This window comes from Nerophis lumbriciformis, linkage group LG24, assembly GCF_033978685.3.
Source record: "Nerophis lumbriciformis linkage group LG24, RoL_Nlum_v2.1, whole genome shotgun sequence".
In the NCBI taxonomy this organism is placed as follows: domain Eukaryota; kingdom Metazoa; phylum Chordata; class Actinopteri; order Syngnathiformes; family Syngnathidae; genus Nerophis; species Nerophis lumbriciformis.
In genome coordinates, this window is record NC_084571.2 from 38,931,627 (window position 1) to 38,944,183 (window position 12,557).

Below are 12,557 nucleotides of genomic sequence, written 5' to 3' on the forward strand. Positions count from 1 at the left end.
CACCAACCCAAAAAAAACTCCCTCCCCCATTTACACTCATTCACACAAAAGGGTTGTTTCTTTCTGTTATTAATATTCTGGTAGGTTCCTACATTATATATCAATATATATCAATACAGTCTGCAAGGGATACAGTCCGTAAGCACACATGATGCTGGTCCACTAATAGTATTAACCTTTAACACTTCATTTTACTCATTTTCATTCATTACCGTATTTTTCGGACTATAAGTCGCAGTTTTTTTCATAGTTTGGCCGGGGGTGCGACTTATACTCAGGAGCAACTTATGTGTGAAATGATGAACACATTAGCGTAAAATATCAAATAATATTATTGATCTCATTCACGTAAGAGACTAGACGTATAAGATTTCATGGGATTTAGCGATTAGGAGTGACAGATTGTTTGGTAAACATATAGCATGTTCTATATGTTATAGTTATTTGAATGACTCTTACCATAATATGTTACGTTAACATACCAGTTAGGGATGTCCCGATCCGATATTTGGATCGGATCGGCTGCCGATATTTGCCAAAAATTGCGTATCGGCAAGGCATGGGAAAATGCCGATCCAGATCCAGTTTAAAAAAAACTTCGTTCCGCATTTTCCAGCACACCTTCAACACATCCACAGGTCTGTGGATTCTCACGCAGTTGCTTTTAGCTGCTGGCATTACACGACAGACTCTTCTCACTCTTTCCTGTGTCTCCCTCTCACAGACAGCAAGCGCACCTTCTTACACACGTCACATACTGTCACGTCATACGTCACATACTGTCACGTCATACGTCACATACTGTCACGTCATACGTCACATACTGTCACGTCATACGTCACATACTGTCACGTCATACGTCACATACTGTCACGTCATACGTCACGTACTGTCACGACATACGTCACATACTGTCACGTCATACGTCACATACTGTCACGTCATACGTCACATACTGTCACGTCATACGTCACATACTGTCACGTCATACGTCACATACTGTCACGACATACGTCACATACTGTCACGTCATACGTCACATACTGTCACGTCATACGTCACATACTGTCACGTCATACGTCACATACTTATACGCCCTCTCCCAGCAGAGAGGTAGCATCATGGCTAACGCTAGCTGTGATGCTAGCGCAGCCGTGCGAGCAACGCTCCCTCTATGGTGCTCGCCTGTGCAATTGCGCACTGCTCAAGCGTCCTCTGCGCATAGCAAATGTATGCCACGCACAAAATCAAATAAAAAAATAAGCGCATAACAATTTTCCACACACGGACACGACAGAGAAAACAGTTTTCGTCATCATTGTTCAAATACTGTAACGTCTGTCGAGACGCTTATCTCCATTCGGTGCCACACGTCCACACCATCAAAATGCAGAGGCAAAAATTTCCACATCAACACCGTATGAAAAAATTAGTGATTTTTTTTAGTTGTGATTTCCTTCTCTGCATGAAAGTTTAAAAGTAGCATATATTAATGCAGTATGAAGAAGAATGTTTTAATGTAGACATGCAAGCCTTGAAAGAACATTTTGAAAATCAAGACTACATTTCCTGCAAATGGGTGCATTTCTACCCTATATTTTAACTTTAGATTTATTCTCATATCAAACTCTTTTGGCTGTCTTTTTGACACTTACATCCACACCCTGGATTATAAATAATGTAAATAATTCAATGTGATTATCTTGTGTGATGACTGTATTATGATGATAGTATATATCTGATAGTATATATCTGTATCATGAATCAATTTAAGTGGACCCCGACTTAAACAAGTTGAAAAACTTATTGGGGTGTTACCATTTAGTGGTCAATTGTACGGAATATGTACTTCACTGTGCAACCTACTAATAAAAGTCTCAATCAATCAATCAAAACACATAGAATCATCATACTGCTGTGATTATATGCATCAAGTGTTCATTCAAGGCTAAGGCAAAATATCGAGATATATATCGTGTATCGCAATATGGCCTTAAAATATCACAATATTTAAAAAAGGCCATATCGCCCAGCCCTAGTTCAATGATGCCATTTCTGTTTGTCATGTATATTTTTGTCTATTTTGTGTTTATCCTTGAATAAACAGGTCAGTTTCTTGTTACCAACCATTGTGTATTATTCAAACTCCCCTAATTCAGCTGGCTAGTTGTTATCAAGAGTACTAAAACCCTTTTCAACATGATTCTGACAACTAAGTAGGCTAGATAACTTTAAACTTTAATACATGCTCGGATAGGCCAGTATCGGTCAGTATCGGTATCGGTCAGTATCGGTATCGGATCGGAAGTGCAAAAACAATATCGGTATCGGATCGGAAGTGCAAAAACCTGGATCGGGACATCAATGTGAAAAATCCTTCCTTTTGATAGATGTCACCAGCAGGGGGTGCAAATGAGACATTGTCTATTAGATGCAATGTTATTGGGACCATGATTTATGTCATCACTTGTTCACACCTCCTCATATGGAAGATACTTTTCCTTCTTCATGTCTCAAGAAGGCTAGAAATACAAGAACACACACAGTCAATGGCCTCATTTTCCCCATCAGCTTGGTTGGACATATTTTTGCTGTTATTAGAAGTAGATGGTGAAGTCTAAGACTGTCTGTCTGCGCTCTGTGCAAATGAGCTTTTTCAGCAAACAAGAGCGATGTGCGGTTTTGCTGACGGGTGTTGATGGGAAATGACGGAAGATGGAGTCACTTGATGAATATTTAAACATGAGGCTCAGACATTATTCTTTGGGTACTTTTCATGTGGGAATGGACCATATTAAAGCTACGGAGCATGTTTTTGGTTGGTTATGATTATCTTTGTGTTTTCCTTTTCTCTCACTAGACGGAGACACACCTACATGCAAACACACGTATCTCCCGCGGTAACTGCTCCGCATGTTCAGGAATGTGGCCGTCATATGGGACGAAGAGTCTTTTCCTTTTTTCTGCCCTCAGTAATGAAAACCAGACCCCGTTCTTTTCTTACTTCCATGGGATTCTGTTGGAATTGTGTGTGTGTGTGTGTGTGTGTGTGCGTGTGTGTGTGTGTGGGAGTAAAGGAGAAAAAGAGTCTGAGACAGATTAATGCACATGTTTTTTCCCCCCCGAGTATGTGTGAGAGGAAAGGGAGCATTGTTTGTGAGTTTGCCATATAAAGTAGGGCTAGTGCAGGGGTCAAAGAGCCATTTTTGGCCAGTTTCACAAATCAAAGAAAACACTGGGAGCCACAAAATTATTTTGGAATTTAAAACGAAATGACACTACATACAACGTTTTTTGTTTTTTTTAACTTTGTGCTATGTATAAACCAAAGGTTCCGAGTTTTGCATGAATGGCGCTTGACAGCGTCATGTCTGTCAAACTCCCAATTTTTCCAGCATTCTACGGGATTAAAGACAACAATTCTAACGAACGTGCCGTGGTGGGGCAGCATTTTAACGTGCGTCGGTTGATGTGGGCAGGGTTTGGTAGCGGGGGTGTATTATGTAGCCCGGAAGAGTCAGGGCTGCATGGGATTCTGGGTATTTGTTCTGTTGTGTTTATGTTGTGTTAAGGTGGTGCAGATGTTCTCCCGAAATGTGTTTGTCATTCTTGTTTGGTTTTGGTTCAAAGTGTGGCGCATTATTAGTAAGAATGTTATTTTATATGGCCACCGTCAGTGTAACCTGTGTGGCTGTTGACTGACGGTGGCCATATAAAATAACTTTAACATTCTTACTAATAATGCGCCACACTTTGAACCAAAACCAAACAAGAATGACAAACACATTTCGGGAGAACATCTGCACCTTAACACAACATAAACACAACAGAACAAATACCCAGAATCCCATGCAGCCCTGACTCTTCCGGGCTACATTACACACCCCTGCTACCACCAAACCCCGCCCCCACCCCAACCCTGCTCCCTCACACATCAAGTGTCTGAGACCCTTGGTTTATACATAGCACAAAGCAAAAAAAAAAACTTTGTATGCAGTGTTATTTCATTTTAAATTTCAAAAGATTTTTGTGGCTCCCATTGTTTTCTTTAATTTGTGAAACTGGTCAAAATGACTCTTTGAGTGGTAAAGGTTGCCGACCCCTGACTTATGTACACATCTCTGGTTATACACTTATGTAAACCCATACTTGTTGTGTTTTAGGTACGCTACGACTGCATTCGTAAGGAGGACATCAGTGGCAGCCCTGACTCTTCCGGGCTACATTATACACCCCTGCTACCACCAAAACCCCCCCCCCCCGTGCGTCGGTTGAGGTGGGCGGGGGGTGTATAATGTATCCCGGAAGAGTTAGGGCTGCATGGGATTCTGGGTATTTGTTCTGTTGTGTTTATGTTGTGTTAAGGTGCAGATGTTCTCCCGAAATGTGTTTGTCAATCTTGTTTGGTTTTGGTTCAAAGTGTGGCGCATTATTAGTAAGAATGTTAAAGTTATTTTATACGGCCACCGTCAGTGTAACCTGTGCGGCTGTTGACCAACTATGCCTTGCTGTCGCTTACGCGTACAAGTAGTAAATTCATACAACGAAAGACAGGGCCGACATTATGTTCGTACAGGTTGTAGAGGACGCCGAATGCTGTATCATCATGACACGCCCTTGTTATTATTGTTAGGGTGAAAATCGAAGTAAATCAATCCCGGTAGTTTTATGCGAGAGGCTCTCCCGGGGAAAATCGGGAGGGTAGGCAAGTGTGCAGCTGAGCCGCATCAGAGTGAGCAAAGAGCCGCATGCGGCTCCGGAGCCGCGGGTTGCCAACCCCTGGGCTAGGAGGTCCATCAATGTCTTTACGTCCGTGGATGAAAGAATTTGGGGCAAAAAGTCAAGTTCAGGCCCCGTTTACACTAAGGGTAAATCCCACCTAACCTTATCCGTGTCCACACACACACACACAGTGTTTGTTTAGGCAAGGCAAACTGCAAAAAGTCAGTGTTCAAAAACAAGAAAAAATTAAAGCTGCAAGCAACGTTGGTCGGGCCCGCGTATTTGGCAGGTGCTAGTCCTAAGTGTCCCAATACTTTTGTCAAGTTTTAGTCCCAAGTGTCCCAATACTTTTGTCAAGTTGTAGTCTTAAGTGTCCCAATACTTTTGGCCAGTGTAGGTGTCCCAATACTTTTGTCCAGTGGTAGTCCTAAGTGTCCCAATACTTTTGTCCAGTTTTAGTCTTAAGTGTCCCAATACTTTTGTCAAGTAGTTGCCATAAGTGTCCCAATACTTTTGTCCAGTGTAAGTGTCCCAATACTTTTGTCCAGTTTTCGTCCCAAGTGTCCCAATATTTTTTTCCAGTGTAAGTGTCCCAATACTTTTGTCCAGTTTTCGTCCTAAGTGTCGCAATACTTTTGTTCAGTGGTATTCGTAAGTGTCCCAATATTTTTTTCCAGTGTAAGTGTCCCAAAATTTTTGTTCAGTTTTCGTCCCAAGTGTCCCAATACTTTTGTCTACTTGTAGTCCGAATTGTCCCAATACTTTTGTGTAGTGTACCTACCTTGTCTGCATTGTGTGGGCACGCTGGTGCTTCCTGCTTTTAAGCAGCCTTCTTGAAAAAACAGCAGCATCAGCGCAGCGGCTCTTTGAAGGGTCATAAAATCAAAACCGGAGCCGGTATTAAAACTCTTTCGATAACTTTTAATCAAAAGTGTGATTTATTTTTTATTCCATATTTGTTTCCACTACCGCACCTTAAGTTGGAGTCCTTAATCTCGTTATAATGATAATAATAATAGATTTTATTTGTAAAAAGCACTTTATATTGAGTAAACAATCTCTAAGTGCTACAGTGTATTAAAAAATAAATACAAAGATGATAAATAAATAAATAAAAATAAAAACTAGAACAGTCAAATAGCTATAACTAGTATGCATTTATGTAAAAAAAAAAAGAAAAAAAAGGCTTTTTTAAAAGAAGGGCTTTTATGCCTTTTTTAAAAGCATCCACAGTCTGTGGTGCCCTCAGGTGGTCAGGGAGAGCGTTCCACAGACTGGGACTGCATATATGCAAATATACCGAAAGGGACAAGGGGTAGAAAATGGATGGATGGGTGACAATAAAGTCTATTCTATTCTATGACTCGCCTTCATATTTCCAGTGTTTACTTCCGAGTTGTTATGAAGCTGGCTGTGGCGCCTTCTTTCTGGCGTCACTTCCTCTCCGAACTCACTTTGTAAACCATCAATGAGTCCATACAAAGCTAAGAGCCGGAGATTCAAGAAATACACGGCACACTTAGCCGTGTAAAAGTGTTTCTGAGGAGGGGGAACCTTAAGCGCTGGTTTAGTGTGGCTGAAACGGGGCTTAGGCTAAATAGTTATTCGTTTAAGGGGTTAAAGGCATTGGCGTTGTTAGGCCTATTTTAGGGGGGCTCAAGCCCCCCTAAAATATTCTTAAGCCCCCCTAAATAATTTGGTGTTTTTTTGTTTTTTTTTTACAATTAAATGCCGACATATTCATTATAAAGTGGCCCAAATATGAGTTTAAATAAATAATCATATAACCTGTTATTATTCACTCAGTTTCCCCTCACTTTGTAGCGTATGGTAGAGAGCCCCTTTCGTGCGTCGGTATCCAATCTATTCCACTTGTTCATATAGAAAATGCCCACATCACTCAATTTCCAGCCCGCATTTTCTCTGCGACCTTGCTTGCGGTCCTGCAGGTGTACGAAGCACATTATCTTCCTTTACAATGAGTGAAGCTGCACAAAACCTTGTGTGTGCAATTGTAAATCATTTATTTTTTAAGTTTTGTGTTTCTTGTAGAATCTATATAAAGTAATATACATAAGCCTATTGTTAAAATAATGAAAAAAACATCATTAAATATATTTGTTTTATTGAATTGTTACATTAATAGCTGTTTTATTATTATAGGATGGCTTGTTAAACATTTAATAGGATTTTCAGAGGGAGGAAAAACCAAGACATTTAATATAAAATGTAAAATGAACAAAAACATAAAAAGAAAAAGAAAATATATGGTTAAAAGCCATCGTCCCGGGAATCATTTCATTTTGTCCCGTGCATTTAAAAAAAAAAATAATAATAACAATGAATAATTTCTAAGTCTTTGTTAGCTGTTTGTGAAGTTTTGTGCTCGTGCGTAACATTCGCTCGCATCCTGTGCATCTCCTGGGGGCAAAGCTCCCCCTGTCCTTAAAAGCTAGTGACGCCCCTGGTTAAAGGACTTAGTGTGGCCTTCCTTTTGTAACTATTTCCTCAATCTCATCAACTGTGTACTTACAATCTAGCTGGATGTGCACTTGAGTGTGACCGGCCTTCTACAACAAGTGTTCATGTCAAGAAGTGTTGCATTGATACAGTCTATATTTCAACAATGTGATATCTCCCTGTGCCTAGGTGGGCTGCTTTGACCCGTACAGTGATGACCCCCGGCTGGGCATCCAGAAGATCAGCCTGTGCAAGTACAGCAACAAGCTGGTGGTGGCAGGGACTGCGGGGCAGGTATGTTATGTTTTACTCTTAATAAAATGACATTTGACAAATCAAAATGCACAAAGAAATGCTGAAAAAGATAAGATCTGTTGCATACAGACGGCTAGTTAGCAGGGCAGCGGCCTTTCTTTTAAGACGCGTGGCAAAGCCTGTTTTGAAGTGCACAGAGAGGAGGCTCTCTGTATCATCCTCCATGACCTTCCATCCATCCATCCATTCATCTTTTTCCGCTTATCCGAGGTCGGGTCGCGGGGGCAGCAGCCTAAGCAGGGAATCCCAGACTTCCCTCTCCCCAGCCACTTCGTCCAGCTCCTCCCGGGGGATCCCGAGGCGTTCCCAGGCCAGCCGGGAGAGATAGTCTTCCCGGCGTGTCCTGGGTCTTCCCCGTGGCCTCCTACCGGTTGGACGTGCCCGAAACACCTCCCTAGGGAGGCGTTCGGGTGGCATCCTGACCAGATGCCCGAACCACCTCATCTGGCTCCTCTCCATGTGGAGGAGCAGCGGCTTTACTTTGAGCTCCTCCTGGATGGCAGAGCTTCTCACCCTATCTCTAAGGGAGAGACCCGCCACCCGGCGGAGGAAACTCATTTCAGTACCCGTGATCTTGTCCTTTCGGTCATAACCCAAAGCTCATGACCATAGGTGAGGATGGGAACGTAGATCGACCGGTAAATCGAGAGCTTTGCCTTCCAGCTCAGCTCCTTCTTCACCACAACGGATCGATACAGCGTCCGCATTACTGAAGATGCTGCACCGATCCGCCTGTCGATCTCACCATCCACTCTTCCCTCACTCGTGAACAAGACTCCGAGGTACTTGAACTCCTCCACTTGGGGCAGGATCTCCTCCCCAACCCAGAGATGACACTCCACCCTTTTCCGGGCGAGAACCATGGACTCGGACTTGGAGGTGCTGATTCTCATCCCAGTCGCTTCACACTCGGCTACGAACCGATCCAGTGAGAGCTGAAGATCCTGGCCAGATGAAGCCATCAGGACCACATCATCTGCAAAAAGCAGAGACCTAATCCTGCAGCCACCAAACCGGATCCCCTCAACGCCTTGACTGCGCCTAGAAATTCTGTCCATAAAAGTTATGAACAGAATCGGTGACAAAGGGCAGCCTTGGCGGAGTCCAACCCTCACTGGAAACGTGTCCGACTTACTGCCGGCAATGCGGACCAAGCTCTGGCACTGATCATACAGGGAGCGGACCGCCAAAATCAGACAGTCCGACACCCCATACTCTCTGAGCACTCCCCACAGGACTTCCCGAGGGACACGGTCGAATGCCTTCTCCAAGTCCACAAAGCTTATGTAGACTGGTTGGGCAAACTCCCATGCACCCTCAAGGACCCTGCCGAGAGTATAGAGCTGGTCCACAGTTCCACGACCAGGACGAAAACCACACTGTTCCTCCTGAATCCGAGGTAGCCTCCTCTCCAGTACACCTGAATAGACCTTACCGGGAAGGCTGAGGAGTGTGATCCCTTGATAGTTAGAACACACCCTCCGGTTCCCCTTCTTAAAGAGAGGAACCACCACCCCGGTCTGCCAATCCAGAGGTACCGCCCCCGATGTCCACGCGATGCTGCAGAGTCTTGTCAACCAAGACAGCCCCACAGCATCCAGAGCCTTAAGGAACTCCGGGCGGATCTCATCCACCCCCGGGGCCTTGCCACCGAGGAGCTTTTTAACTACCTCAGCAACCTCAGCCCCAGAAATAGGAGAGCCCACTACAGATTCCCCAGGCACTGCTTCCTCATACAAACAGGTATCAAATATTTATTGTTTCATAGATACAAATACCAGGGTCTAAACAGCATGTGCAAACTATGAAATTGCATGAGCAATATTAGTGGGCGTGTTGCTTGTGATCTACTAAGACAGCGTGTGCAATTGACAATTGACTATGTCTCCCGGCTGGCCTGGGAACGCCTCGGGATCCCCCGGGAGGAGCTGGACAAAGTGGCTGGGGAGAGGGAAGTCAGGGCTTCCCTGCTTAGGCTGCAGGGAAGCCCTGACTTGGGCTTATCTGCGATCCCGCCTCGGATAAGCGAAAAAAGATGGATGGTTTAGATAAGTTAGACATATTTCATATTTTCTATGCCTTGATCACAAAGTGAGCCTGCGTGTTTTTCCTCCTCCCTCAGGTGATAGTGCTAGGTTTGAACGACGAGTCCTCCGACCACACGGTAGATGTCTCCGTGGTTGATCTGCTGCAGGACCGGGAGGGCTTCACGTGGAAAGGCCACGACCGACTGGATCCGCGCCTCAAACCCGCCCCCTTTCCGCCAGGTTTTCAGCCTCAGGTGCTGGTGCAATGCATGCCGCCTGCGTCGGTCACAGCCGTGGCACTGCACGCCGAGTGGAACCTCATCGCCTTTGGGACCAGTCATGGCTTTGGTCTCTTCGACTACCACAGGAGAAATGCTGTCTTGGCCAGGTACGATGTGAAAAAAAATGCACATCTACACGAAACATTGTGCTAACCCCTTTATGTTCCTTCCAGATGTACCCTCCACCCTAATGACTCCCTCGCTATGGAGGGTCCCCTGTCCAGAGTCAAATCCTTAAAAAAATCTTTACGGCAGAGCTTCAGGCGTATCCGTAAGAGCAGAGTGTCTGGGAAGAAACGCCCCATCACTACGCCCACCAGCAAGGTCTGTCTGGGAATGATGAATCTGGTGATTCTTCTGTTTTGTGACTTCCATGTGTCCTTGCTGTCAAGGTCCAGGAGGCCAACGCTGCCTTAGCTGAGCAAGAGGACGTGGCTCCCATCCAGCGGAGAATTGAGCCACGGTCAGCAGACGACTCTTTATCGGGAGTTGTTCGATGCCTCTGCTTCGCTGACACCTTCCTACGTGATGGTATGTCCATCTCCATGCCATGCACACATAAACATGTTACATATAATCACGACAACTCACAACAGAGGAGGGGGAGGGAGTTGGGGCCCTGGAGGTCGACTGCTGCTATAAAGCACTGCCAGCCGTCCATCACCCTGAAGGGGAATCAAGCAGTGGTGAAGGCGTGGGGTGGGGGAATAGCTAATGTGTGTATTTATATGCCCATTGTCTTGGGTGTGTTGATGTAGTGTTCATAGGGCTGGGGCCGTTCTGCATGCAAGCAAAAGTTTGACTCCAGGTGTTGTTGAGGAGGGAGAGAGGTCAAAAGCGTCCATCATTGAGGTGTCCTCGGGGGGATGTTTTCAGAACAGCCTGCTCCTGCGTCAAGGCCATTCGAGGGAGTCAAATCGTAGATTGGGATTTTTGTTTTTCCGCGAGCAGACATTACAATGGTTTGTCTGTTCTATTCGTCCATGCTGGCCCTCATATCCAATTTTTCCTTTTCAACCAGCTTTTCCATGATGTGATCCATCTTGCGATTCAGTTCAGAAATCGCCCCAGTCTGTGATCCCACAGCCCGGCCCAAACCTTCCATTGCGACGAACAGCCTTTGGGCCCCTTGAGTGGCTGCCATCGTCTTACGAATTTGACGATACACCAGAGCAATGCCCAGCCCAATCAGCAGGTGCCCTGCGATCACGGTTCCAAATAGGTAGATGTCTTCCACGTCCTCGATGGAAAGGACTGAGAGGCACATGATAAAGCGCTGCCAGCCGTCCATCACCCCGAAGGGGAATCAAGCGGTGGTGAAGGCGTGGGGTGGGAGAGGGGGTGTGTGTGTATATGCCCATTGTCTTGGGTGTGTTGATGTAGTGTTCGCCCATTGTCTTGGGTGTGTTGATGTAGTGTTCATAGGGCTGGGGCCGTTCTGAATGCAAGCAAAAGTTTGACTCCAGGTGTTGTTGAGGAGGGAGAGAGGTCAAAAGCGACCATCATTGAGGTGTCCTCGGGGGGATGTTTTCAGAACAGCCTGCTCCTGCCTGCATCAAGGCCATTCAAGGGAGTCAAATCGTAGATTAGGATTTTTGTTTTTCCGCGAGCAGACATTACAATGGCTTGTCTGTTCTATTCGTCCATGCTGGCCCTCATATCCAATTTTTCCCTTTCAACCAGCTTTTTCATGATGTGATCCATCTTGCGATTCAGTTCAGAAATCGCCCCAGTCTGTGATCCCACAGCCCGGCCCAAACCTTCCATTGCGACGAACAGCCTTTGGGCCCCTTGAGTGGCTGCCATCGTCTTACGAATTTGACGATACACCAGAGCAATGCCCAGCCCAATCAGCAGGTGCCCCGTGATCACGGTTCCAAATAGGTAGATGTCTTCCACGTCCTCGATGGAAAGGACTGAGAGGCACATGATAAAGCGCTGCCAGTCGTCCATCACCCCGAAGGGGAATCAAGCGGTGGTGAAGGCGTGGGGTGCGAGAGGGGGTGTGTGTGTATATGCCCATTGTCTTGGGTGTGTTGATGTAGTGTTCGCCCATTGTCTTGGGTGTGTTGATGTAGTGTTCATAGGGATGGGGCCGTTCTGCATGCAAGCAAAAGTTTGACTCCAGGTGTTGTTGAGGAGGGAGAGAGGTCAAAAGCGTCTATCATTGAGGTGTCCTCGGGGGGATGTTTTCAGAACAGCCTGCTCCTGCGTCAAGGCCATTCGAGGGAGTCAAATCGTAGATTAGGATTTTTGTTTTTCCGCGAGCAGACATTACAATGGCTTGTCTGTTCTATTCGTCCATGCTGGCCCTCATATCCAATTTTTCCCTTTCAACCAGCTTTTCCATGATGTGATCCATCTTGCGATTCAGTTCAGGGCTGTGATCCCACAGCCCGGCCCAAACCTTCCATTGCGATGAACAGCCTTTGGGCCCCTTGAGTGGCTGCCATCGTCTTACGAATTTGACGATACACCAGAGCAATGCCCAGCCCAATCAGCAGGTGCCCCACGATCACGGTTCCAAATAGGTAGATGTCTTCCACGTCCTCGATGGAAAGGACTGAGAGGCACATGATAAAGCGCTGCCAGCCGTCCATCACCCCGAAGGGGAATCAAGCGGTGGTGAAGGCGTGGAGTGGGGGAGGGGGTTTGTGTGTATATGCCCATTGTCTTGGGTGTGTTGATGTAGTGTTCGCCCATTGTCTTGGGTGTGTTGATGTAGTGTTCATAGGGCTGGGGCCGTTCTGCA

The 12,557-nt window shown here is 45.6% G+C and overlaps 1 protein-coding gene across 2 annotated transcripts in view; it reads left to right on the forward strand.

The window, feature by feature from the left end:
- llgl1 (LLGL scribble cell polarity complex component 1) overlaps positions 1–12,557 on the forward strand; it is a 180,894-nt gene that overhangs the window by 136,207 nt on the left and 32,130 nt on the right. For both annotated transcript variants that reach the window (XM_061982062.1, XM_061982064.1), the window contains 4 exons: positions 7,372–7,476; positions 9,620–9,912; positions 9,979–10,129; positions 10,198–10,336. In XM_061982062.1, coding sequence (XP_061838046.1) covers positions 7,372–7,476; positions 9,620–9,912; positions 9,979–10,129; positions 10,198–10,336 — 688 coding nt within the window. The remainder of the gene's footprint in view (positions 1–7,371; positions 7,477–9,619; positions 9,913–9,978; positions 10,130–10,197; positions 10,337–12,557) is intronic.